The sequence below is a fragment of the Podarcis cretensis genome, assembly GCF_951804945.1.
Source record: "Podarcis cretensis genome assembly, chromosome: 9".
In the NCBI taxonomy this organism is placed as follows: Eukaryota; Metazoa; Chordata; class Lepidosauria; order Squamata; family Lacertidae; genus Podarcis; species Podarcis cretensis.
The window spans coordinates 52,836,211-52,863,658 of NC_137178.1; the positions used below are offsets into that span (position 1 = coordinate 52,836,211).

The 27,448-nt window shown below is 41.5% G+C and overlaps 2 protein-coding genes across 7 annotated transcripts; one reads left to right on the top strand and one right to left on the bottom strand.

The window, feature by feature from the left end:
• The first annotated feature begins 135 nt into the window (after positions 1–135).
• On the top strand, positions 136–11,326 carry CFAP96 (cilia and flagella associated protein 96). 2 transcript variants are annotated; one of them, XM_079990066.1, is made up of 9 exons: positions 136–273; positions 1,625–1,675; positions 2,052–2,208; positions 4,054–4,273; positions 5,622–5,759; positions 5,870–5,945; positions 7,336–7,515; positions 8,877–9,049; positions 11,170–11,326. In XM_079990066.1, exons 3-9 carry the CDS (start codon positions 2,109–2,111, stop codon positions 11,216–11,218), a joined length of 936 nt encoding a protein of 311 aa, XP_079846192.1. In that variant the 5' UTR covers positions 136–273; positions 1,625–1,675; positions 2,052–2,108; the 3' UTR covers positions 11,219–11,326. The 2 variants fall into 2 exon arrangements, with proteins under 2 accessions (XP_079846192.1, XP_079846193.1); XM_079990067.1 differs by lacking the exon at positions 1,625–1,675.
• Positions 11,327–13,375: 2,049 nt separating this feature from the next.
• On the bottom strand, positions 13,376–27,434 carry CCDC110 (coiled-coil domain containing 110). 5 transcript variants are annotated; one of them, XM_079990023.1, is made up of 7 exons: positions 27,355–27,434; positions 27,056–27,154; positions 25,439–25,491; positions 23,906–23,971; positions 22,929–23,039; positions 19,799–21,746; positions 13,376–13,936 (listed from the first exon to the last, which is right to left on the bottom strand). In XM_079990023.1, exons 1-7 carry the CDS (start codon positions 27,380–27,382, stop codon positions 13,749–13,751), a joined length of 2,493 nt encoding a protein of 830 aa, XP_079846149.1. In that variant the 5' UTR covers positions 27,383–27,434; the 3' UTR covers positions 13,376–13,748. The 5 variants fall into 5 exon arrangements, with proteins under 5 accessions (XP_079846149.1, XP_079846148.1, XP_079846150.1 ...); XM_079990022.1 differs by having other exon boundaries at positions 27,262–27,406; XM_079990025.1 differs by lacking the exon at positions 13,376–13,936 and adding an exon at positions 18,530–18,600 and having other exon boundaries at positions 27,262–27,406.
• Positions 27,435–27,448: the final 14 nt, after the last annotated feature.

Sequence of the window (27,448 nt, forward strand, 5' to 3'; positions counted from 1 at the left end):
TGCCCTTCTCACCGCGCCGCCGCCGCCGCCGCGATCCTTTCGGGTTGTGCCATACGAGAGCTGCGGGCGGGGGGGGGGGAGGAAGTGAAATATTTAATGATGGTGCTTACCCGAATCCATGGCAACCGCGCATCAACAAAGAGACGCTTCTGCGCAAAGGAGAAATTGGCGCTCATTGCGGATGGAAGAGGGAGGCCGAGGAAGTTTCTGCTGCTGAGCCAGAGTAGCCCATCTTGGTGGGGAGAAAGGGAGGGAGAGAGAGAAAGAAAGAAGGTGGGTGACGACAGTTTTTTAAAATATATTTCGTATCCTTAAATTTGTATTTTTTCTGTTGCGAACTAACCTGGTATTTTCGGATGAGGGGCGGTATACAAATTTAATAAACAACAATCATTCAAGGGCTCCCTATTTCCTGCACCGAACCTGGGCTCCAAGCCCTGTTTCCGACAGCTGTGAGGCATAAATGGTGCAAACTAAAGGAATAATTAGCCTATTTGTAATGCAGTTTCCTCCCTAAAAGTGTGTGTGTGTGTGTGCCTTGTGAAGAGAAACTTTAACGTGCAACGATAAATGCGTGTCATGTGTATGGATACAGCATTACACGCGTGCACTTAAGCCTTTCCCGGGGCACCAGGTGGATTGCAGTCATTTTGCCATTTTGCCCTTGCTGTTCTTCCAAGGGCTCACAATTGAATTTGTGCTTCTTTTTTTACGTGGTGCTTTTATTGCTTTAATGCCTAATAAGGTACGACTAGTATTTTATCCATAGGCATTTAGGATTGTGGCAGAAGTTCTTTTTCTTCTACAGTTCTTTCTCAGCAGGTGGTGCAATTCTTTGCAAGCTTAAGTTTTCCCAAGCCTGGAGGTTCCCTAAGGATTCCGTTCTCCTATGCTTTATTAATGATCTATATAAACCTGCTGGGAGGTTTGGGTAGAAGTGTCATCAATATGCAGATGACACTTAGCTCTCCCATACTTTTCCATCTGCTTATTGCAAAGAGGCTGTTGAACTTTTGAATTGGTGTCTCAAGACTGCACTGCTTTTAGCAGATGCTTGTCTGCATGGTTTTTTAAAAGTCTGGATTGCTGTGGTGCCACAAAGTGCTTCAGCGGTCCCTGTTTTGATAGTGTTGCCTCATACAGATCCTACCAGATTTCTGAATATGATGCACATCCCTAGTTGTTTGTTGCTGATCAATATTTGAAAGACTTTTATATCCACAACATAAAAATCAACTATTTTTATCTGCTTAAACTGCCAGCATAATGAAACGGATAATAATAAATGGATTTTTGAAATCCAGTAATATGTTAACGCTCATAAATCACATAAACATACTAATCTTTGCACATATTAATATATAAGATGGATTAAAAAACAACAATGAATGGAGGGGGGAGAGGAAAGCAAGCATTGGAACAGCTGCACCTTCAGTGGCCAAAGGGATGGTCCAGGTTGGTCTCCCCCTTGTCAGGATTTTCCGTCTGGGAATGAGTGCATATTCCAAATGACACGTAGTATCAGCAGAGTGCTGTTTCCCCCCTCATCGTAATATTATTTATATTAGCACTTTTGCTTCACGTTCATTATCTCAAGTCTTACAACACTCCATCTATATTTCAGATGAAGGAATGAGGGGCTTGCCTAAGGCTATGCAGTGAATTTGTGTTTGAGGTGAGGCTTGAGCCATTTCTGTACTTCAATTTGCCCAATCCTAGCTTGTTATATTTCCTGAATTACTTATTGAGACAAAAAGTAGGATCAGCTATGTACATACCAGATTGGTGGTCTAATTCTAGGTGTATGAGTGTGAGGGAGAGCAATACATCAGTTGGACCAGAGAGTCTGATAAAATAGATTCAAATGAATTTACTGCTGCTTCATCCACTGTGCCAAAGAGAAACTAAAAATTCTGTTTGTACCTTAATTTGAAATTTGCTACTGAGTTCTGCTATCTGTTTAAACCAGTATTTTCAGCAGTAAATTGACAGTGATTGTTTTGGAAATGTCTTGAAAACTGACATGTATGAATCCATCTCTTTTTCTCTAGGCATTGTAAGGCATTGGCACATATTCTAGAGTAGCGGGTTATCACACAAAAGTAAACATGCCTTCAGAAACAGGAAAATCAGACATGGAGAGGATTGGCCTCTTTAGTGAAATGGAATATATTTCTATTGGGGATAAATATGTCTCACCATTTAACCGTAAGTATATTTTTTCCCTATTTTACAATACTGTGGTTTTTCTTTCTGGGGAAAAAAATCTTCAAAACTATGAATGAGTTATAGCAAGGATAATAAAACAGGTATGTTTGAAATTAACTCCTTAGTATGAGAAATGTTTAATAATTGCTTTGATTAATCCTTCACTGTGTAAGCCTCAAATGTATAGAATAAAGGCCAACATAATTTTTAAAATTGTACCAGTCTTTCCAGGACACTGCATATGTATAGCAGCATGAGTTGGAAGCACTGATTTGGTAGTAGCTAGCAGTATATGTTAGTTTATTTGCCTTGTTTAACCAATCCAGTTTGCTGCATGGGAACTTGGGTAAAACTGCAGTGAAGAAGGCAGGATGATTGGAGAGTTTCTCTATCATGCTGTTGGCCAATTACATTAGTGCAGCCTATATGCCGAAGAATTGATGCTTTTGAATTATGGTGCTGGAGGAGACTCTTGAGAGTCCCATGGACTGCAAGAAGATCAAACCTCTCCATTCTGAAGGAAATCAGCCCTGAGTCCTCACTGGAAGGACAGATCCTGAAGCTGAGGCTGAGGCTCCAATACTTTGGCCACCTCATGAGAAGAGAAGACTCCCTGGAAAAGACCCTGATGTTGGGAAAGATTGAGGGCACAAGGAGAAGGGGACGACAGAGGATGAGATGGCTGGACAGTGTTCTCGAAGCTACCAGCATGAGTTTGACCAAACTGCGGGAGGCAGTGGAAGACAGGAGTGCCTGGCGTGCTCTGGTCCATGGGATCACGAAGAGTCGGACACGACTAAATGACTAAACAACAACAACAACAACTTATGTCTGTATATTGCAATAGGAAATGACAGTGGGTTTGTGGCTATTAGGCAGGATGGAGGTGTCCCAATGCTTTAAAGAGGGTGCCACTAGAGTTCTGCACTGTATGCTACCACATAGAATTGAGAAAGTAGTCTCTATAAACTTCATCCACAATAATTGGGGGCTTTTCTTACAAAAGTACTTGGATTGGAAGCAATTCACGCATACTTCTTTGCAATTAGAATCTTTCATAAAACAATAATAACTTCCATCTAGGTCCTGATTATCAGAGAGGAACTTTTCTTTCTTTACCAGTTCATGGGCAGTTTAATCCCCAATTCTTTTAGCCCTACATGATGTTATTCTCCCATGCGGTTAAAATTCTTTTATATATTTTGGGAAATGTGGTTTGAAGGCAGTCTTTTTCTGCAATTGCTTGGAAAAACGCCCTGTTCAAATGAAACCAGGACACAGCTGACCTTCCTAGTTTGTGATAATTATGGTGTCTTGTTATGTCTGAATGAGGCAATCTGTGGTTTTGTCCTCATCTGACTGGACTTTCTGCCACATCATCCTTCAGTTAAACTTCTGTATGGTTAACCAGATTCTAGGCTCAATAATTCTCAAACTAAGGGGCCCTGGGAATATTTTTGCAATAGCATTCCTTTTGGTGTAGTAGTAGATCTTTAGATTGTGTTAAAATCTATTCCAGGTGTCTATTCCTCAGAAACAAATTATGTTCAAAAATCTCTAATTAGGGGTTCCATATGGTCATATTACTACCCTCTACTTGGAGGCAGGGTCAGGGTCTTTAGTTTAGAACAAATGTTCACAATTATTACTTTTCAGCGCATCTTGAAGATATATAGCTTATTGTAATGCCTTATTGGCATAGATGTAGTAGCAGTTCATGCCCTAAATTGCTTCTACATAGTTCAAGAATCTGAAAATCTGGCACAGATGTAAATATCTAAAAATTAAAACTAAGTAAAGCCACGCCCATTAAACCAAAACTGACAGCACTAACTTGTTTTAAAGGCCCCTTTAATGAAGCTGCAAGCAAGAACAAGCAGATGTTACCAGGGGGTAACAAAGAGAAGGCAGCTACCCAGGCAGGTTACTTTGACCCTGTATATGCAAGAATTTTTGAAGGTGAAAGCTATCTGAATCCTGTTCAGCTAAGGAGAAGATACCGAATGGCAGAGTCAAAGAAAAACCTGAGCAAACCCTTCCTTCCTAGTAATGGAGAGAAATATCCGTAAGTGCTGGGGAAGGGCGTTAATTTTGGTCCTCATATGGGTTCTACTTATTTTTACATGTTAAATTAAAATAACTTTAGAAACCTTGAAAGATTCTTTTGTTAGGCTTTTATTTCTTACTAAAATAAATGTATTTACTTCTGAATTTTATATATACCTTTGGTCCCACAGTTTCTATGTCACCCTCCACCACTGTGCATCACATTTTTTTCTTTTCTATGAAAGGAGAATAAACAGCTAGTGGAATGGAAAATGTTCATGAGCACACAGATTAGTTCTTTCTCATAGAGGAACCAAGGAAGCATGCATGCCTTGGGCTCTAAATCACAGGCCAGGGTCTTGAGGGAAGACCTAGATTACGGTAGGTCTTTCATTTAGTGATCCTGAAAATGAAGCAGTTCTTGACAGAGTTGGTAATCAGTAGATTAATGTGGCTTGGAGAGGAATATAGAAGAAGAAATGACTAATGTCTTTTACTCCACTGACACATGGGCCGCAAATGCCTTTCCCCCTCTGGGGCTGCTTATTTTAATTTCTACAAACTTTCTCAAACTTCCCAGGAGCCATTTCTAGGATACAATGTGAGAATGCAGCTATGGCAGCCGAAGGCACGTGCAGAGAGATGAAGGGGAATCATTTGGAGATGGCTGTCTGTTGTCCTATATTCCCAGAGGATAACCCAGGCATTAGCCCTTGTCAGGAAAAAAAAGGGATTTTGAGCATGATGGGGCCTCTGGTCTGATATAGTACGTTAATTATTTCATTGCTAACCAAACCAAATATTAATATTAAAATGCAGCACTAAATAAAAATAAGCAGCCAACCACTGGCAAATACAGATGTTTGAATAATGTTTTGAGCATCCAGTGCTATCCTATACATACTCAGAAAGTCCAGCTGAGTTCAGTCGTGGTCACTGGGGAAGAAAGGCAGCTTATGTATGCTCATTTTTTTACCCTGAAACTCCTATCACCTCCCCAGTTGCTCCAGAGGATTGAGGGACCCTTTAGATCAGCACAGGAGGTGGCATAGAGTGCTTCCCTTTGTGTGTTTGTGTTTGTGTGTGTGTGTGTGTGTGTGTGTGTTTCATTGAAAATAGCATCCCACTCCACTGATGAGAGCCGCTACTGAATCAAAGAACCTTTTGTTCCTGGAGGGAAAACCTTGGACACAATACTTAAGGCAATATTAAAGTTAGCAGTGTTTCACTCCAACAACATTTGGAGGGCCACAGGTTCCTCATCTGTTCTTACATAATTAAGTTGCAAATTTAATGGATAAATATTTGCTTATTTTATTTATTTATTTATTTATTTATTTATTTATTTATTTATTTATTTATTTCAGTTGTGGTATAGGAACCTACTATGGAACAATTGGTGGCCCATGTACTTACTTCAGTGCACAAGCAAAAGACAAAGTGCCATATGTTCCACCTGGGAAGAATCTGTATACCAATCCAGGGAAGAAGGGAACTGGCTACGGGTAAAACATGACATCAACTTTCTAGAGTTGTAATAGTCTCTGATATGTTTTCTTGAATTTTAGAGGCTTTTGAATGTTGGTGTCACCATTATTTTCTTTTCTTTACCCAGGTATGCAAATCTTACCATAGGTAAACCATACCCACACTCAGTGGAACTGTATGACACAGGAAGGATAAACTTTAAGGTAAAATTCTGTTGGATTTCCATTTAATTAATGTCTGTGAATAGAGAACATTACCCTGTTTGACATGACCGGATCTTAGTTTGCTCTGTTCTAATGAGACTGTACATAAATCATATTTCTTTTGTAAAATGAACTAGTTAAGACTGTTAGCTCTTTGTTGTTTCAGCTTGCTGATTAAAAAATGGGAATTGTTCCACTGTAGCATTCTTTCTGTTTTATAATAATTTTTATTAGTACTTTCTAAATGTGCATAGTTTATTATTTAGTATCAGCAATGTGCTAGGTAGCAAGGTATACAACCCTCTCTGCCCCCTACTGAGACTGACCTGATCATTTTGATGGATTACTGTCTGGGGGGGGGTGTTGGGGGGGGTGTTGGGGGGGGATACACCCCATTAGAGCCCTCTTAGACCTAACCTTGTAACTTGAACTCATAGTCTGAGCCAACCACAATATGTTTGAAATTAGTCTACTATGAACTTAAGCCACGTCCCTTTTGGATATAAGCTGCTTAAGTCCTTTCTCAACAACTAGGAGATTTGGATAGTGGCCCATTGGTACAGTTATTGCCTTTGGAGCCCACTTGTTCGTCCCAGATGGAACCACTGACTTGAAGCCCTGCTATTGGGGGGGGAAATTGGAAGGTGTTAGGAAAGTGGAAAAGCAGGGAAATGGAAAAAATCCATTTACATTTACAAGCATTGCTCTCTGTTTCCTATTACTTCAATAAGGATCATACCCTTCATATATCTAGTTTGCATGGTACCTGTGTGAAGCTTTTGAGGAATATGATACTGTTCCAGCAACCCCAATGATTAATCTGAGGCAGTCCAAAGCTAGGCTGATTATTCTTTTTCCTATAAGCATTAATTATTTGGATCAAGAAGGAAAGATATCATTTCCTCCATTCTGCAGCTCTGCCATGGTACACATTTGGTACAAATCATGTGTTAGCCTTCCGATATAAGCCTTTGGCATATACCATGGCTTGGGACTCTTTACCCCTCCAGAGGTCTTACCTGGGCTTATTTTGTTCTGGGCTTATTCTGTATACCTCCTTGATATCTGATTGATGAAGGGTGGCTTTAAAATCAGTGGATGGATGGATGTTGTTGGCTAGTGGTTTGGGATGGTGAACTACAGGTGTCCCACTCCTGGCATGTTCAGATGGCTAATGTTGTTACACATCTGCATCTACTTTGTAGCATTTATTGCATTATCATCTCAAACAGTGCAGTCCTGTGTATGCGTTTGTTCAGTTTAGTAAGGCTTACTATCAGATAAGTAAACATAGGATTCCAGCCATAAATTATTTCCTAGTCATTCCCTATTGAAAATAATCTTAATTAGAAGTACTCAATGTGATATCTTTCCTCTCTGGTTTACACAGAAAATGAGTGAAGAACACCACCGTTTGATGAAAGGTGGAGCTTTCAAGTTGAATCTTTACCCACGAGAATATTTTGATGTAAATCCTTACCATGATGACAAACCATTGCCACCACCAAAGAAACAACCCCCGCCAGCACCAGTTACCCATCCATTTAAGCCAACTTCTCCTGCAAAGAAGGTGCAGTTGTTCTCTAAAAACGTTTCTTCTTTGCCATTTAATTTTTATTGCAGACATTTTCATTTAGCTAGAAAGAGAAGATGGGTGTGATTACTTTTGTTGCAGTTTAGAGAGCTATTTTGAATGGTGGAAACATAAATAAGTTTGAAAAATGGATTTTACAATTATTTATTTAATCAAATAGCATTTTGTTTAGAGCCAGTGTGGTGTAGTGGTTAAGAGCGGTAGTCTCGTAATCTGGGGAACCGGGTTCGCGTCTCTGCTCCTCCACATGCAGCTGCTGGGTGACCTTGGGCCAGTCACACTTCTCTGAAGTCTCTCAGCCCCACTCACCTCACAGAGTGTTTGTTGTGGGGGAGGAAGGGAAAGGAGATTGTTAGCTGCTTTAAGACTCCTTAAAGGGAGTGAAAGGCGGGATATCAAATCCAAACTCCTCCTCCTCCTTCTCTTCTTCTTCTTCTTCTTCTCCTTCTCCTTCTTCTTCTTCTTCTTCTTCTTCTTCTTCTTCTTCTTCTTTGTTTAAAGATGGTGCTAAAAGTAAGTGGGAAATATCCACAAGTCCTGAAGTGATTTGTTGTTATTCTTAGGTCTCATCTGACATGTTTCTAATTTCTTCAGCTCTTTCTTGAAGGTGCTAATATACAAAGTAAACTTATTAGGGCTCCAAAGTTTGATACATTAATCAATGGAAATTGATTGAAATTGATTAAAATGGTGCTCCCAGTAAATTGAATAACTATTTAAAAAAAAAAATACCAATGCTAATTTTTTTAACAGAATAGTTTTTTTAAAAAATGCAGCATTATTTTATGAGGCCTTCCTCATCTCTTACATTGGTTGTAATGCCTTTTCTGAGATGCCATAATGACACACTTGTGCATCAGTGTAAAAAAAAGTATTTTCTTGCTTCATAACTATTTGTTTTACTTATGTGCTAATTTAATTAATCAACTAAAAGTTACACAATTGACTAAGATTTTTTTGGTGACACCTGTAAAATGTAGTGGAGTTCATTGTAGTGGAGTAAAGATGCAATTAAATGTACACTTCCCCAGGAGTTAGCTCCACCTAACAGAATGGGACCTACTTCTAGGTAGCCATGCAAAGTACACCTGCTGAAATTCACTCTTGTGCACAACTTTTGTGGGTGAAATAGCATAAATGTACATCATTCTGTGCTGCTTGGGGCTGTGATAAGCGAGTTTCCTGTGTAAGCATTTGGGTTTTGGCTGCCTGGTTATTTACATAATACACTGTGTTTCGTGAAATAATATTTCTGAACTGCTTGCTTCAGTCTCTGTATTTTTGTGTGAAGTATTTTTGTTACCAACTTATCAAAATTCTTTATCCTTGCTTTCCAGCCTGGGGGCATGAAAGCAGGCACATTTGATCCTTATCCAACCCATTCCATAGACCCTTACATCGTTAAACAGGCAAAGCCTGTCACAACCAATAAACAAGGGCGGGTATTTCATCCTTCTCCTGGACCGAAGAGCAGACCAGTAAGAAGTATTATGTCATTAAATGTTGAAAAGTAAGTATGCGATAAGGTTTGCTGGGGCTTCTTTGAGAGGTGGAGCAAGGTGGGGGTAGTGGGGGTGGTCTGCCTCGAGTGTCATCCCTGAGGGGGGTGACATCACCACGGGCAGCACCCCCTGCAACGCGCTCTGCCGCGGCGTACCCCCCTAATGTTGTATTTTAATCTTGCTTTTAAGTTGTATTCATTGAACTTGTTTTTATTATTGCTTGTTAGCTGCCTTGAGCCTGGCCTTGGCTGGTGAGGGTGGGGTATAAATAAAAATTATTATTATTATTATTATTATTATTATTAAGCACTATCCCCGGAATGCACGCTGCCGCCACAAGCTCCACCTCTGCCTGTCCCTATGGGCACCATGTGGCGCGGTGCCCCTCGCCCCTATGGGTAGTTCGCCCGTCCCTGGGCGCACCACCCCAGGTGCCCAAGAGGCTTTTTCCGCCACTGGCTTCCTTCTGTTGGGACATAACTGTTATGTATTGAGTTGAATAGGATTCAGAATGCAGCAGTCTGATTGGTCCTAGAACAATAGGACCCAAAATGCAGCAGTCTGATTGGTCCACAGGAGCCACCCAATCCAGCTCCAGGTGGAAGTGAATCCTCAACCTGATTGGCCTACAGGAGAATCCCGGAATTAGTCAATCACGTGGGGCCCATTGTGTAATTAATGTATATAAAGTAGACATTCTGGGGGAACTTCCATTCCTCCTCACCACTATGAGCTGAATAAAGAGCATGAAATCCACTCTCAACTCCGAGTATATTTCAACAACATTCTCTGGTCTGGAATCCATTCTTCTTATTTGTGGGAATTTTCTTACTACTTACTCATTGCTGTGGGTAATATACTCCAAACATACTCATGGACACTTTGATTTATTTTCTCTCCTTACGTTCTAGATCAGGAATGGGGAGCCTCAATCTCCTAAAGCTGAACGCACCCCTCTAGGTTTCTCTGTCTGGCTCCCAGGAGTCATAGAATCCTAACAATTGGAAGGCATCACCAGATGCCTGCACATTAATGATTTGCTTCATAAAATATAGGTAAAGGTAAAGGTAAAGGTACCCCTGCCCGTACGGGCCAGTCTTGACAGACTCTGGGGTTGTGCGCCCATCTCACTTAAGAGGCCAGGGGCCAGCGCTGTCCGGAGACACTTCCGGGTCACGTGGCCAGCGTGACATCGCTGCTCTGGCGAGCCAGAGCCGCACACGGAAACGCCGTTTACCTTCCCGCTGGTAAGCGGTCCCTATTTATCTACTTGCACCCGGAGGTGCTTTCGAACTGCTAGGTTGGCAGGCGCTGGGACCGAGCAGCGGGAGCGCACCCCGCCGCAGGGATTCGAACTGCCGACCTTTCGATCGGCAAGCCCTAGGCGCTGAGGCTTTAACCCACAGCGCCACCTGCGTCCCTTCATAAAATATGGCTTGATTTAAACTGATTTTAATATAGTGGCTGTAATATGAAGAGTGGTTATGATGATTCCTTTAGGTCTGTTTGCCAGATATGCCACTTCATGTGTTTTGGAGCCCAACTTCCATATAGGCCTTAAAAAGTGGGATACAAATCTAATGAATTTGTGCCCCTAGTACTACAAGGAATATGATGACCCTTTTTAGGTGGGGTGGAGGAATGAGCAGGTTGCCAGTTTACCTTCTCAACAGATAAATGTAAGTGAAAGGAAGGTATTGTTAGCATTATGCAACTGGCTGAAACTGTAAAGTTTCCTTCCTTCCTTCCTTCCTATCCATCCATCCATCCATCCATCCATTAATTCACCTCTAATCCAGGGCTTATTTCAGTGGCCTGGAATACAGCTATGGAGAGGTTCATTGTTTAAGACAATTTCACCAACTATGGGAAAATAGTATTATATCAAAAGTTGCATAATACTCTATATTATTAGTATTATTATTTTAAAAAACTCCATAGGTTTTAAAATGAAGAATAGAATATGTTACTGACTACTGTATAAGCTCTAGTTTGATGGGTTAAGATCTTGTTTGACAATGAAGAGCTTATGTGGGAAAGCCAGGGTGAAGAAATGGCTATTTATCTTAGCAAAAAGTCACAATTCAGTTAAATGCTCTGACACTTTTCTTTCAAATTTGAATTTCAGATCATTAAATGCAACCAACTACACGAATCCGCAAGTGATGTCATATTAGCTGCACCCAAAGCAAGGTGAATGAACTTTTTAGATTCTGCAAACAGTAGCATTTTAACAGCTCAAGGGTATCTGAAGCAAATAAAAAAAATGTGGGAAATATGTCAAATATGGCTATCTTTTGCCAAAACTGTTTACCACACAGGACGATGTGTTATGAATATATTCTTTATACATATAAAGAAATAGATAATATATTTACAAATAATGTATATAAAATGTGAAGTATATTTTGGTATAAATGTTATTTTGATTGTATGTAGCACTAGCAAAAATAAATACTTGCACTTGATGAACCTCAAGCTTATGTCCAACCATTTACAAAATCTTGTTATGGACATCTAGTCTGGTCCTAGTTAATAGACATTGATCTACTAAAAGCTATTTCGCTGGGTTCCTAAACATTCTAGTATGGCTACAAGAATGGAATCTAGGGTATAGGCATGCAGATAAGGGCTGGTTCTGTGCTGTGAGACAAAGGGTGATATCCATTGTGAGTCATGCTCAGAGTAGACCAATTGAAAACAATGAACACAAGTTAATTGATTTTAGTGGGTCTACTCTGAGTGTGTCTAACACTAGATATCACATTCTCATTTTTTTTTCAAAAAATTAAGAGTTTCTAAAATGAAAGTTGAAGATTTAAGGAATATCTGGGAATCCAGATCCCCAAAGCCCCCTTCCCATGGTTGCAACTCCAAAAGCTCCATGGTGAGAGACTATTCCAAGTGTTCCATTTCCTCCCTTCTTTTGCTATCGTGGTGAACTTTTAAAGTCTGCAGATCTCTCTTCCTTACCCCCCTATTCCAATCTAGACTAAGGTTACCAGATTTTTTCAAAGAATCCAGTGACACTTTTTTTTAAAAAAAGAGAAAAGTTATTAAAAAGTTATTTTTTAAAAAAATTAAGAAGTAATATCTTCTCTTCTGTGGTCTCCTCTGTCACGCGGCCTTCCTCTGGGCCCTGGCCTGCTCTCTTGAAGCGCTAGCTGCCGTGGAGTAGGCTTGGCTTGGGCCTGGGCTCAGCGACGTGTCCTTGTCCTCCTGGTGCTCTCCTACCTCTATTCCTCAGCAGTGGCAGCGGTGTGGCAAGGTCGGGGCTCCTCTCTTTTTTCCTCCTTCCTCTTTTTCTCTTCCTTCTCTTCCTTCTCCTCCTTCTCCCTGCGTTGGCTCCGGGGTTTCCCTGGCCCCGGAGCGCTGCTGGGCAGTCAGGCGGGTGTTCTTGCTCCCAGCTCAATTTGGGTCATGGTGTGTGTGTGTGTGTGTGTGTGTGTGTGTGTGAGCGGTTCCCCGTTGATGCGCTGGGTGTCCCCGGTTCCCCCTCGACAGTGGCGGTGGTGGCAGCAGCAGTCTCAGCAGCCCAGAGACAGCCTGGTAGTGCAGTTGGCTTAGGCTGTCTTCAGGAGCTGCTCGCTGCTGTGGTGCCCGCAATTTGCCTCGCCAGAAGTCCCTATATGATGTGTCTTGTGCCGTTGAACCAATCACATAACATTCATTCTCTACTAATAAATTCACAACACTTAAAATATAAATCCGGGGACATTAAATGAAATCTGGGGACATTCCGGGGAAAGATTTTGTCCGGGGACGGATTTGTAAATCCGGGAACTGTCCCTGGGAAACGGGGACATCTGGTAACCATAATCTAGACACAATGCTATTATTGCTTTGATAGGAATGTAGTGGGTGATTAATCAACAGATCCGTTTAAAATGCTTTTGGTCAACTTTAAAATATTCTGCTACTCTGGGTAGCAGGGTTTTTATTATTATTATTTAAAAACATTATTGGTTTACTGGAAGAACTATAAACGGCAGACATTATCTTAGAAGGAGCATTTGTTCCTATGAAAAAGAGAAGAGGAAATGAATTTTCTAAGTCCATTTCCTAAATGCATGATCTAAAAAAAAAGTGTTTGCCGCTTTTATTATGTTCAATAACTCATATGAATAATTAGCTAAGATGTCCTTAATGGGATGACCTAGTATTATGGTTTCCTGCAGGGTACCCTTAACTTCTACTTTAGTTTTGTTTTTCTCTACCAACTACAAATAGTGTCCAAAGAAACATTGATATAAAGCACAGCAATAATAAAACTCTTTCAAGTGTTTTAAATGCAAAGATTTTTAAATGAAGACTGGTTGGGTACAATACTCAGATTTTACATTTCACCAGAAATTGTCTTTATTTCCAGTTTGCCTCCTTTTATATTCAGTGAACAATTATGACAAAGCTCAGATGATTACCTCCTTTCTTGGAATTGAAATAGCATAAAATATCATTCAAAACATTGTCAGGTGTTTCATTCTTTGAGGAAAAAGCTCCAGCTGAAACGAATGGGAATAGTATATAAGTAACCATAAATATGTATTGTGTGTGTGCAGCTGAAATCTCTTTCTCATCTACAACCTCAGGTTTGTTTCTTTCATAGTACTTGGATTTCTGATTGCTCTGCTCTTTGTTATGCTTCTCAGGCACAACAATTAGAAAATAGAGTAGTGCTTAACTTCTGTGGGCATAACCCTTAAAGCACTAAGTAGCAGAGCAAATAGTGCTATATTTCTTCCGCACAGCAGTTGGAAAACCTGACTCTTTTATGACGGATGTGGTGCAGCTGACTGAAAAAGCACTGTAGAGCTTCTTGGTGGTGTTGCGCTTCTTTTCTGTAAACAGTTCCTCCTCTTCCAGTTTCTTTCGGATTTCAGAAATCTTTCCACACTCTACCAAATTGGAAATGTTAGGAAAGAAGACAAGATAGCTTTAAGATCTAATGAACTAACCAACTTAATTATTTGCAGTGGAATTCCCACAGCTGATAGGACGTAAAACAAACTTTCCTTCCCTGTTTGATAAGTATATATCTCTCCCTTAGATGTTTAGGAACAAATAATATAGTATGCAGTCTTGAGAGAGACAGGGTAGTTTAATAATAATAATAATAATAATAATAATAATAATAATTTATTTATACCCTGCCCATCTGGCTGGGCCTCCACAGCCACTCTGGGCGGCTTCCATAGAAACCAAAAATACAGTAAAATATCACACGTTAAAAACTTCCCTGAACAGGGCTGCCTTAAGATGTCTTCTGAATGTCAGGTAGTTGTTTATCACTTTGACATCTGCTGGAAGGGCGTTCCACAGGGCGGGCGCCACTACCGAGAAAGCCCTCTGCCTGGTTCCCTGTAGCTTTGCTTATCGCAATGAGGGAACTGCCAGAAGGCCCTCGGCGCTGGACCTCAGCGTCCGGGCAGAACGATGGGGGTGGAGATGCTCCTTCAGGTATACTGGGCCAAGGCCATTTAGGGCTTTAAAGGTCAGCACCAACACTTTGAATTGTGCTCGGCTTAACCTTCTCTTCTTCGTAGGTGAGTTAGTGGGGCACTCAATGTACTCAAAAGTTAGCCTTACAGGAGCTCAATGATTCTGCCAAAGATGAGGACAGAGGGTGTAATCTGTTGACAGACAACATCCCTGCCTTTGCAAGACCTTTTAAACCTTGACCTATGCCCTCAGTGTATAGGAAAGTTCTGTGGAGATAGTAGATGTCTAGGAAAGAGATATTTCAGCAGCAGCTATCATCTTCCAGTAAAGGACAACATGGTAAGTGCCACACACAAGCAAGTTTATATACTTAATCCGTTCCACATTTAAATGTGGAACAATCATCCTGATGGTTGCAGTACTTGTAACCACAACTGGAAGCTTTCTTCTTGTATGATTTTTTTCATGTGGATTTTTCTCTGTATTCATAAATACAGAGCAACTAAATTGCCTAAGTCTGTTAATCTACCTAAGCAGAGGCTTGCTCCATTTCAGTTACAAAAGGATGGAACAGAGTTGTTTGGCTACAATTTACTTGGCATGAAAGTCCCTACCTTTGAACCCTACGGTGAGATTGTTGCCACCCTCTGTAACCCCTAAAGATTTGGAAGACTCAGAATGTTCTGCGAAGGGACTAGAGGATGCTGTCACTGTCACACTTCACTTTTATGCCATGGCAGTAGGCAGGGGGAACCACCTGTACTACATAGGGACTTACTTGTGCTCTTGCATTGGAGTTGGGAAGGTGATGCCCAATCCTGTGTGCACAGAGCACAGGAAATTGCATTAGGCATAATTACAATTGGAGGGAAGCTTGTTTTAGGTGTGTTCTGACACCATCAAGATATTAATTCAATTTTCAAAAAGCAAATGAATGAAATTAGAATTCACATTGTAAACAAAAAGGCCCTAAAATATTCATGCTCTTATACTTTTATGACAGACATAAATCCACCCTCCGCAAGATTTGCAAATATAGACATGAATTGATTTCTTATCTGCAATATAATGCAATTGTCAGAATACAGATATATACACCATTGCATAAAAAAAATGAAATCGTTGCATTGTGTCAGAAGAGGTGTAATGGGTTCACATATTAATTCTTATGGGCAGACACCAAAGGGTATGAATTTTTTACAAGCTATCTTTCTACTGAAGTAACATTAATATTCAGTCACTCATAAACTTTTACGGCCCTTTTGTGTATATGTAAATACTGCAGAGGCTGTTTCAACAGTCTGTCTGAAATAGTATCTCTGTATTTTGCAGTGGGCATGTTTATGACCCCCTGGCATGGACACTATTTGCACAGATGTGGCATTCAGTCTGAACAGAATGTGTGGTAAAATAGTTTATATGGACTCCACATAGCAGCAGGTCTATTGAAGAGACTGGTGCCACTGACAGTAACTGCATATATTTAGTTGATGTGCCATTCTATGGAAAAAATAGCATATCAAATGCTTGGTGTAACTATGTAGAGAGTCCTAGACACCAGTGGTTTGGATTTGCTTCAGCTTCAGCACCAGTTATACTATACATGCATATAAGGTTGGCCAAACCTGAAGGTGTGGCCAACAAATCACAAAAGAAACACAAGGAACAGGCCAAAGATTTGCAGTTTTTCAAAATCTGACTACTGCTGTCAAAGGAACATGCTGGGTTGTATACCATGCTTCATAGACTATAGAAATATATGTAGCAGAAAAATATAGACCCTGGCCGTATTATTGCTAACAATATAACCATCCTGTATTGCAACGGGTTGCACTAGATTACCCTTGGGGTCCCTTCAATGAGTCTGTGAGCATTATTAATCTACAGAATCATCTCAAGGTGAATACAATAAAAACAGCAAAAACTAATAAAAACTCGCAAAGAAGCAGATACATTTTAAACAAAGCTAAAACTACTAAACAGACATCCACATAAAAGATCCATTTATCCAGTTGGGGAAGTCTATCGGAACAAAAATGTCTTCAATTGTTTCCAGAAAGTACAGGTGGAGACCTGTCATAGTGAGATTAACACTATTCCACAGAAGGGGCAGCCATACCAAAAGCCCTGCTCTGAGCAGGCTTCTGAGATCTTTGGAATTTACAGAAGAAATCTGCCAACAGACCACAGTGATCTACTGGGTATATAAGGGCTAAGGCGATCTCTCAAGCAAGCTGGTCCTAAACTGTATGAGGCCTTATATGTTAGAACCAACTCTTTGAACATTGCCCAGTAGCATATCGGCAGCCTGTACAAATCCTGCAAGTAAACTGTTATATGGTGGTCGTTTGCAACCTAGTCTTGGCAGGCTGCAGCAGCTGCAGATTCCAGACCAACCCCAAGGGCAGCCCTGCAAAGAGCACATTGCAGTAATCAAGCCATGAGGTTACTGATGCATGCACAACTGTGTGCAAGCTATCCTGATCCAGGAATAGCTAGTTATCTTAGCAAATAAAGTTGGTAAAATGAGGTAGGTATCCGAGGTTGGTATCTTGAGCCTCATAGGTGTTAACAGTCTTGGCCCACCCTGAAGAGTTCTGCTGGCCAATTTCTTGAGGACACAGTGGAAGCAGCAAAATAGGTTGCCTTTGCTGCTTTCACTGCCATGCAGCAAGCATGATTATGTGCTCTTAATGCATAATCATGCTTGCTGCATGGCAGTGAAAGCAGCAAAGGCAACCTATTTTTTTTGCAGTAGTATTTCCGTCACCTGCTTTCTGGCAATCATTCAACCTGTTTCACTGCATGTAGTTCCCCAGTGTACCAGGAAGCCAAATATGCTCCACACCATCAGAGAGGGCACTCAGGAGCAATCATATCTCTGGTCCTCTGCATCTTAGGGCCCTTAGTGAGACAAGGGCCTTCACAAGATCACCATTTCTATCCACCAGAAAATCTCCCAGAGCATTCAGGAATCCATTGGACTCAAGTCTCCAGATGCAAGCCATTCTAACAGGTTTCCCAGTGCTAAAGGGGTAAGTTGGTACTTTTCACCAGGAAGTGGTCTGACCATGACAGTGGGGTCATCCAAGAGCAAAGGAAATCAACATGGTGCCCTCCAGATGTTGTAGACTATAGCTCCCATCATTGGCCATTGACTGTTGACCATAATGGCTGGGGGCTGTTGGAAATTCACAACATTTGGAGGGTAACAGGTTGTCCTAGAAACTATTAATTCAGTAAGTCAATACAGTCATATCTCATGTTATGTCCGCTTCATGTTACGTTCTTTCAGGTTACGTCCTGCGGCGACCCGGAAGTACCGGAAAGGGTTACTTGCGGGTTTTGCTGCTCACACATGCGCAGAAGCGGTGAATCACAACCCGCGCATGCGCAGACATGCCACTGCAGGTTGCTCTCTTTTCATGTTATGAACGGGCCTCGAGAACGGATCCCGTTCGCAACCAGAGGTACCACTGTATTAGTGCAACTTCACTATGGCGTTCATATAGAAATATATAAGATTGTGTTTTACATACATTTCATCTTACTTCTGAGCAGGCAGGCATAGGCTTGTGGTGTAAAGCATTTTAAAATGTGCGTATATTGTGCATAGCTGCTACCAAAATTTACAATGATTAATTGGATTGAGCTAACAGGATTTAATGTCAAAAGGAAATATTTTTATCTTCTCATATGGCCTGCTCTTTGGAAGTAATACAAACTACTTTGATGCATGTAGGATATGAAACATATTTGACTGATACACTCTTCCCTATATAGTTGTCTCAATGTGGTGGTTTTGTTTCCAGGTATTGTTAGAACTTGATGTTATATTTCTGTAGCTTCTGCTAGTTCATCAGGCTACATTATTGCTTGTTTAGCCATCAGATATGTATATACTATACTATACTGGATTAGGCAACAATATGATGTGAAAAAAGAGGTGTAAAACTTCATTATCATTAGTTACCTGTAAAACATCATCCCAATTTGTTATTCAAAGACTTAAGGGGAAATGGTAGTAAATGGATAGGAGAATTTAAAAACAGGTTTCAAAGAAGAAAATTTTATTATGCTTTCTTTGAAGGACAGATTGTTGGAGTTTGTCTGGAACTGCCTGTAAAAAAAGACAGCTTTCTTTAAGAAAACCCCCCCTGAGCAATTCACTGTTGGAGACTGTGGTATCTACAAACCTATATAACCATGGTGTCTCAGGAATCAATCAAATAAGTCACTGAAGCTAATGCTAATATTTCACTGATGGTAGGTTAAAGGTAAAGGTAAAGGTACCCCTGCCCGTACGGGCCAGTCTTGACAGACTCTGGGGTTGTGCGCCCATCTCACTTAAGAGGCCAGGGGCCAGCGCTGTCCGGAGACACTTCCGGGTCACGTGGCCAGCGTGACATCGCTGCTCTGGCCAGAGCCAGAGCTGCACACGGAAACGCCGTTTACCTTCCCGCTGGTAAGCGGTCCCTATTTATCTACTTGCACCCGGAGGTGCTTTCGAACTGCTAGGTTGGCAGGCGCTGGGACCGAGCAGCGGGAACGCACCCCGCCGCAGGGATTCGAACCGCCGACCTTTCGATCGGCAAGCCCTAGGCGCTGAGGCTTTAACCCACAGCGCCACCTGCGTCTAAACCAATTCCAAAAGCAATCAAACTAATAATTTTTATGATCAGCTCTTTATCAACATTAAATAAATTTCTCCCAGTTTGTTTATGACTTAAATGAGTAAAAAGTATCTGTCAGGATCATATTCTACACACATTTCAGAGGAAAAGTCACTTTAAAAACTCTTTTCTTACCAGAACTATAAATTTATAAAAAGCTGAATTCATTGAATTTTTTTATATGTAACACAGACAAAATCAAATGTGTTTTAAAAATCAGCTATACCTAGCAATTTCTCTCAGTACTGGTTGTGGCTGAAAATATCTATAGATTGAGTGCACAATATTTCTCCCACACAAGTCCAGCTGTGTCCAGACCTCATGCTCAGGTCTGTAATACTTCTGGGCCAAGGGCATGTTGAGAAGGGGGACCACTAATGACTATATGAGTTATATACCTGGGTGCACTTCAAGAAATGACTGGCTTGCACATGTCCAAGGGTCTTGCCTGAGCGGGAGGGGAAAGGCCTGATGAATTGCACTCTAACATTTCAGGCATTGCCAGTGATTTCTTGTTGTTTTTAATCTAAGCATTTATTCCTTTATTTTACATTAACCCTAAGGATGATACCAACTGTCATTTTCTTCAGAATAATAAAGACTTAGAACTGAGTTGAATTTTACATATCAGAAAGCAAAACATACCTGGTGAGTTATGTATTAAAGAAATATGCTGATAGCTAGATATTTCTTCACAGATTTCACTGGGATCTGCAAATTGGTCATTTTGCTTTTGGCTTCTGGAATTATGCCTTTGCTTAAATTGTTGATCGACCAAAGCCGTAACTTGGTCCCTGAGGCTGGCATTATTCTTTTGGAGACGGCGTGCTTCAAACTGCAACACATCTCTCTCGTTCTCTGTAGAGCGTATTTCATTTTCCATCAGCAGGAGCTGCTCGCTCAGTAGTCTTGTTTTATTTCTGCAATCAGAAGCCTCCTGTTTATATGCATTCAGCTCCTTTTTAAGAACGTGGTTTTCATCTGTCATGTCTGCTACGACCATTCTCATCCTCTCACACTCTCGTTCCATGTTTGACAAGTTAGTTTTCAAAACTCCGATTTCTATTTTTGTACTTTTGCGTTCCATCAGAAGTTTTTCCTCAGTATTCGTTCTGCCTGACTGGGCCTCTTCAAGCCCCTTCTGCAGGACTTCTTTCACAGTGAGCACCTCCTGCAATGCCTTTTCAAGACTCTGTTTTTCATCTTTAAGCGACTGTGTCATCCTAATAAGAGCCTCCAGATTTGATAGTGTAGTTTTCTCATTTATCTTCAGTTGTTGCATTTCATTCTGGTTTTCTCCAACCACCTTTTCTAACAAACCCTTGTTGTCTGTTAGCTGAAGTACTTCCCCGCCTAGCTTCTTATTTTCTTCTTGAAGGGTTGAAACTTGTTTTTCCAAATTTTTTAAGGACACAATCAAATCGCTTTTTTCATGTGTGGAAAAAGCCAAGGTTTCCTGTGTTTTCTGGTCCTTCTGTTGTAAATCATTTATCTCAGACATCATACGTTGATTCTGAGAATAAAGCTGCTCCTGCTTTTCTTCTAGAGCTGACTTTTGCTGTTGAAATTCCTTGCATTTCTTCAGTAGTCTTTTCACTTCTTTAAGGCATTCCTTGCAATCTTCTTCAGATTTAACTAGCCTTTCTTGAAGGCTATTCTTCTCATCATGCAAATCCTTGATTTGCTTCTGATATTTTGAATTTTGCTCTGTCAGAGACTGTATAACGTCAGTAAGAGGATTTGATTCATTTTCATCTTCATGGCTCATCACCTTATTACAGACATGTTCAGATTCTCTGTCAGATGTCTCTAACCATCTAACTTTTTTAGTATATTCATCAGACACAGCATCACAGAATTCCTGATGCTTTCTGAGCTCTTGGTTTGTGCTAAGCTGCTGCCTTTGTTGATCTATCTTTGTTGGTCTGTATTTGGACAGGAAATTCATCTGCAGCTTTCTATCATATGCTGCTTGTGCAATATTTTCTTTAATATGCAACTCATCGGAATCCTCTAGTTCTGAAATCCCCCTAGGTTTAAAATCCTCATATGACATTCCCTTTTCTATTAGATCCTGTTCTGACAAATAACCAGAATCATTGTCTTTACCACTCATAACATTAGGAGAGTTTTGAAGTTCAAAAGTAAATAGTTCATGCTTACAGGTCTTTTTGCCGTCCTCTTTCATATCCTTGAAAGAAGAACTCACACTCTCAGTCAAGGACTCCTCTTCCTCTTCCTCCTCATACTTACGGAATGCCACACACACTTTAGGTTCATCCTGATTTTTCTTCTCCCTTCGAAGAGTCCTCTCTTCTGCTTCCAAACCAACAAAAGATGGGGAGGAAAAGTTGTTGGCAGACCTCTTCAATATTTGGTCAGTATTCCAAGGCAAAATACCTTTATTTCTACACGTTGGGGCATGGTTTTCAACTGTTATATATTTTGATACAACCTGATCTGGAATGCGTTCACCTGTGACCGGTTTTCCAAATACAGTGTTGAAATTGGTTTGTAGACAATTACTGGCACCAGGTCTGTTACCAAGATGAAGTTTTTTCTTCAACGGAAGCGCTTCTTGATGCCCTCTTGGCTGAGAGATGGAGAAAGGGATAACAGTCAGATCAGAAGGCCTTCAGTATTTAACAACCGAGGAAACATAGCTAGGAACCACCAATGAGTTGCATAGAGTGGCTGTTTTCAAAAGGGGATATAGGTTTTGATACAGATTTTATTCCACAGAATCACTGCCTCCTGAATCTGCACCTTTCTGTCTTTGCAACTGTCTGAACAGCATTTGAAAGTATGCTAGCTCTCCCCAGTTTATGACCTCTAGTTACTGCCTCCCTTTTCTTTTGTGTCCCTTCTCCTCTCCTTTCCATCTTTAGTTCTTGTGTGTGGGTGCTTGCTTTTAAGATGGTAGGGCTGTGGGCAGGGCTGGTTTGTTTGAATATAATCATTGTACACTATCTAGCTTTTAAGGCATTTAAAAAATCATTAATAGTAGGGAAAAGCAAAGAGTGATTCAACAAGGAATTGGGTTGTGCACAGATGCAGTTTGTGACTGCTTGGGAAAGACCCTGGAGAGAAGGAGCCATAGTGTGTGGTGGGAAGGTGGGGACCTTCAGTCCTTGCAACTGTTTCACTGGGGCAAGGCCTACTGGGAAGAGTTACTTGGATCACTAGGCCTGTTTGGTTTCTTTGAATAAAGAGCTATCTTCACTGACACCATGTTTTTGTTTTATTGCTGACCTATGCCTGACTCCAGCTCCTGACCTCAAAAACTGGGGCATTTATGTCCAAGATTATAATGTCACAAAGTCAAGGAGAATTAATTATATCCTAAGTGGCAGTACGTCCTGCCAACCTAGCAGTTCAAAGGCACGTCAAAGTGCAAGTAGATAAATAGGTACCACTCCAGCGGGAAGGTAAATGGCGTTTCCGTGCGCTGCTCTGGTTCGGCAGAAGTGGCTTAGTCATGCTGGCCACATGACCTGGAAGCTGTACGCCGGCTCCCTCGGCCAATAAAGCGAGATGAGCGCCGCAACCCCAGAGTCGGTCACAACTGGACCTAATGGTCAGGGATCCCTTAACCTTTAAGTGGCAGTACACTTGCTCTCTACTTTATGGAGCACTGTGGTGCATATTACATGGACTCCTCTCTGGATCAGAAATGATGGTAAATTCAGCTGAGGGATTAGTTCCTTTGAACCGTAAAATGCCATTATATAATTATTGTCAGCAAAACAAAACAAAGCAAAACAACCCCACATACCATAGTAGTGTTGATAGGCGAGCTGGTCAAAAGTAAATTGTCTGGGATAAATTCTGGACTCTTCATATCAGTTATATTTTTATTAAGTATATGGTTGATTTCAGACTGAACCTGAAGAAACATGAAGTGAGATAGTTATCCTTCTCCTGTTTCATCCTTTTTATATTGGTTTAAAGGCAGAGGTGGGAAGCTGTGGCCCTCAAGATATTGTTGGACTCCAGCTTGCATCATCTCCAAGAAGCATGGCCAGTAGTCAAGGATGATGGGAACTGTATTAGGCCGCTAATATTGGGAGAACCACACCCACATTTTTAGCCTGGTAGCAGCTTATTTTTATTCTTAAAAATACTTGAGTACCGCACAACTGTATGCATGTCACTTACTCAGAAGTAAGTTCCACTGAGTTCAGTGGGACTTACCACCACCACCCCACCCTACAACATTTGCAGAATTTAAATATTTAGTATTACTTATTATCGGGTGTGTTGCTGGATAGCAAACCATGGTACCTCTGACTATACTATTTACTGTGGAACCTCTGAAAAAAACTTAACAATAATATTTATATATGCATATTTTCTTGGCAAGCATGACCAGTCCCTTCTTGCTTCCACAATGGGAAAACCCCAAAGTTTATCAGAATACTTGAGTACCGCATATATAACCATATCTTGTAGGAATGGGAATCGTTGGAAAAAGTAAAGGGAAGGTGATTTGACACTTGAAACGGCCTTCTTCACCACAGGCGTTTATACAAAGTGTCCAATAGCCAGCCAGCTGCAGTTTATCTACTATCTGGAATTGGGGAACCAAGTGGCAGATGATCATTGCAAGGAATTTTGAGAGGATGAGGTGATCCAGAGAAGGAGAACAACAAGAAAAAGTTGACATGTAAAAGCAACATACGAATATTAGAGGCCTTTAGAAAGGTTGTGTATTGAATGAGAAATTAAACCTTGTTTAGGGCTTGGTCTTACCATGCTGACATTCTGCAAAGTTTGTTGTCGAAGGGCTTGAAATGAATCCAACTGCTGTTGTAAGATCTATATTGTAAAATTATTAATTAGACATATTCTGCAATAGTATGCACTCCCCCCCCCATACCTAGATTGTGATCTTTACTTGCTATTTATTATCTTACCAGATACAAACTGCATACCATTGTAGGAGGAGGAAATTGTTGAAGGTATGACAGGGCACAATGGCAGAGCCAAATCCAGGCCTGATCACTGATCTGACTCCAAGCTGGTGCAGCCATCAGGCCCAGATCAGGTCTCATGCCACTGCACAACAGTACTGAGGCCTGCTCAGGATCCTATGGATCCCATGCCAGCTCAGCTCTGCCCCCAGAACACATTTTGAGTTTTTCCACTGACTCCTGCTGGTGGGACTCCTCTTTGCTGGCTGTCTAAACTGGGCAGAGAAGAAATTTGATTGCTCTGTTAGACAGTGATCTCTCTTTAGGCCATGTAGGGAGCCCTGTTTAGGGAAGGTTTTAAAGTTTAATAGGTTATTGTATTTTAGTGCTCTGTTGTGAGCTGCCCAGAGTGGCTGGGGAAACCCAGCCAGATGGGTGGGGTATAAATAATAAATTAATTAAATTAATTAATGTACAGTTTTGAAAACAGTTGATCTAGGTATATTTGATATCTGTATTGTGCATGTTGAATTCTGTACTATGTTCACAACATTGCTGCCAAAAGTAAAGTCATAGGATTGGGTTATCCAAATGCTTCAGGATAATGAGGCAAGCCCATGTTCTCTTTTTATCTTAAAGAAACACAAACATTAAAAACCTACCTGTACAGGGCTGCCTTCAGATGTCTTCTAAAAGTCAGATATATATTTAATTCCTTGACATCTGATGGGAGGGTGTTCCACAGGGCGGGCACCACTACTGAGAAGGCCCTCTGCCTGGTTCCCTGTAACCTCGCAATGAGGGAACCCCCAGAAGGCCCTTGGAGCTGGATCTCAGTGTCCAGACTGAACAATGGGGGTGGGAGACGCTCCTTCAGGTATACAGGGACAAAGCCATTTAGGGCTTTAAAAGTCAGCACCAATACTTTTAATTGTGCTCAGAAATGTACTGGGAGCCAATGTAGATCTTTTAGGACTGATGTTATATGGTCCAGGTGGCCACTCCCAGTCACCAGTGTGGCAGCCGCATTCTGGATTAGTTGTAGTTTCCGAGTAACCTTCGAAGGTAGCACCATGAGGAGTGCATTGCAGTAGTCCAAGCGGGAGGTAACCAGAGCATGTAAAATTATGGCAATCCAGTGTGGAGGCAGATAGGGTCCCAGCTGGTGCACCTGATGGAGCTGGTAGACAGCTGCAGGAGCACAGGCTGGACAATCTTAACATATTATGTAAGAACAAGGGAACAGCCTAAAGAACTTTAGTAAGGTTAAAATCCATACTGAACCACCTTCTCTTCTAGCCATTATGTATGTATTTTAGCAAGGATATTATCCTTCAGCCTGCCCCCCAAAATCCAAAACAGATAAACTTACTTTTAATGCTGATGGTGGCTGGACTTGCCCATCTCTTCCTGAAGCAGATTTATCTAAAAAATCAATGCAATAAGCCCTGAAGAATATAATGTTGGAACGTCTGGAGGCTTTAAACTTTAGTACTTTGACCAGGAGTGGAGAATCTATGACCCTTAAGATGCTATTGGACTCCAACCCCATCAGCCCCAACTAGCATGGTCAGTGGTCAGCAATGGTCGGAGCTCAACAGCTTTTGGAAGACTACATTATCACTATCCCTGACCGAGACCAAGAGTGTGTTCCCTAAATCAAGAACATCTTAATGCATATTTACACTTGTTCCTTCCGACATTCAGTATTTTTATGTGCCTGTTTCGTTCTTCAGTATTCATGCCAAAGTGGGAACAAATATATGGTAAGTTACTTTTTTGTTACCTCCATAAAAGTCATAATTTCTAAGGCTTGGAAATTTACATATTAAAGGTCCTAAGCCTGTTTGAAACACTACATCCAGCAGTAAATTTGCCATCGTATAATCTGGTTGATACTAGAAGATATGCCAGAATATTTTATTCCTGAGAAATAGAGAAAAATATATGAACAGACCTGCCACTGGATAGCTCAGGCAGTAGAGCATGAGACTCTTAATCTCAGGGTTGTGGGTTCCAGCCCCACATTGGGCAAAAAGATTCCTGCTGTGCAGGGGCTTGTAACTCTACAATTCTATGATTCTCTCAACTAAGTCCATGTGCCTATATGTCAAATGTTCCACAGCCATAAGGAATCATTTATGGTGCACAGCTTGTTGCTTTTGTGTAATAGTATTCAACAGGGTCAAAAAAGATGTTTTTTCCTGCCAGTTTAGCCTTTGTTGCTGTGGCTGGCTTAACCCTTCCTCCTCCAATTGGCTTTTGTCCATGGAGGGTGAAACCGACATCCCTCCCTCCCTCCCTCCCTCCCATCCATTCATTTCTCCCCATGTGTCATGTCTTTGTGGGCCATCTTAGTACTGATTTTGGTAAGCCCCTCCAACAGCCTTTTAAACCAGTGTTTCCCAAACTTGGATCTCCAGCTGGTTTTTTGCACTACAACTCCCATCATCCCTATAGCTAGCAGGACCCGTGGCCAGGGATGATTGGAATTGTAGTCCCCAAACCGCTGGAGACCCACCTTTGGGAGACACTGTTTTAAACTAAAGTGCAGGGTATAAATCCCATAAATAAATAAGTGGCATTGCGCTGCTGACCACAGGAAAAAGAAAATTGGCAATCAGTGGCACCTTAGTTCTGAGGCAGGGAACAGCTGTGGAAGTGAAGTACTTTACCGCTGAAGTTACTGCTGGAGTAAGCAGTTTGGGGAGAGAGGTGCAAGGGCGCATCCGGGTGCTGAAGTCTGCTAGAAATGATTTTTTAAAAAAACTGTTATTTTCACATTATGATGGAGGAAGGGTGCAGGGAAACATCTCACAGAGGGTGGGTACAATAACCCACCACGGCGCTGTGTTGTTGCAGGAAATTACATCATTGCCCATCGCAGCATCCCTACACCAACCAGGGAGGAGGACAGGGCAGCATTTTCAACAATAATAAAAGTGTCATCATAGGCCTGTCGACGTCCAGGTGAGAGGAGTCGGCTCACCTGCAGCTGAGGCGTCTTGGCGCCCCAGGGGAGAGCCTTTCTCTTCCTCCCGCAGCCTCCCGAAACTGGGGGCGCCCGTCCTGCCGCACTCCTGGGTTCCTGCAACGCAGTTTGCGTTAATACTGTTAATATAGATGTCTCCTGCCGGGAACTTTCCCCGCCCGCCCGGCTAACTTTTAACCCCTCCCCGCTCCCGCCTGACTCACTATAGCCAACACCGGCTCTCATCATTCCTCCTCGCGTGCGCCTCGTTCCATTCAAACTGAGCCTCTCAGGCTTTCTAACCGCCACTCGGCTACCTGGGGTTGCTAAGGAACGTGTTTCCATAGAGACGGGGGGGGGCGCGCGCGCGAGGGAAGGTTGCTTGTGCAGCGTTCTCTACGTCACGTGTCG

What these genes read in the sequence shown, in the direction of transcription:
- CCDC110 (XM_079990022.1), bottom strand. Translation starts at nt 27,382, where the DNA reads ATGGAAACACGTTCCTTAGCAACCCCAGGTAGCCGAGTGGCGGTTAGA. An exon ending in CCAAGACGCCTCAGCTGCAG is followed by an intron (nt 25,492 to 27,055) that starts GTGAGCCGACTC and finishes TTGATTTTTTAG; the next exon opens with ATAAATCTGCTTCAGGAAGA. An exon ending in AGCCACCATCAGCATTAAAA is followed by an intron (nt 23,972 to 25,438) that starts GTAAGTTTATCT and finishes TTTACAATATAG; the next exon opens with ATCTTACAACAGCAGTTGGA.
- CFAP96 (XM_079990066.1), top strand. Translation starts at nt 2,109, where the DNA reads ATGCCTTCAGAAACAGGAAAATCAGACATGGAGAGGATTGGCCTCTTT. An exon ending in AAGAAGGGAACTGGCTACGG is followed by an intron (nt 5,760 to 5,869) that starts GTAAAACATGAC and finishes TTCTTTACCCAG; the next exon opens with GTATGCAAATCTTACCATAG. An exon ending in CAACTTCTCCTGCAAAGAAG is followed by an intron (nt 7,516 to 8,876) that starts GTGCAGTTGTTC and finishes CTTGCTTTCCAG; the next exon opens with CCTGGGGGCATGAAAGCAGG.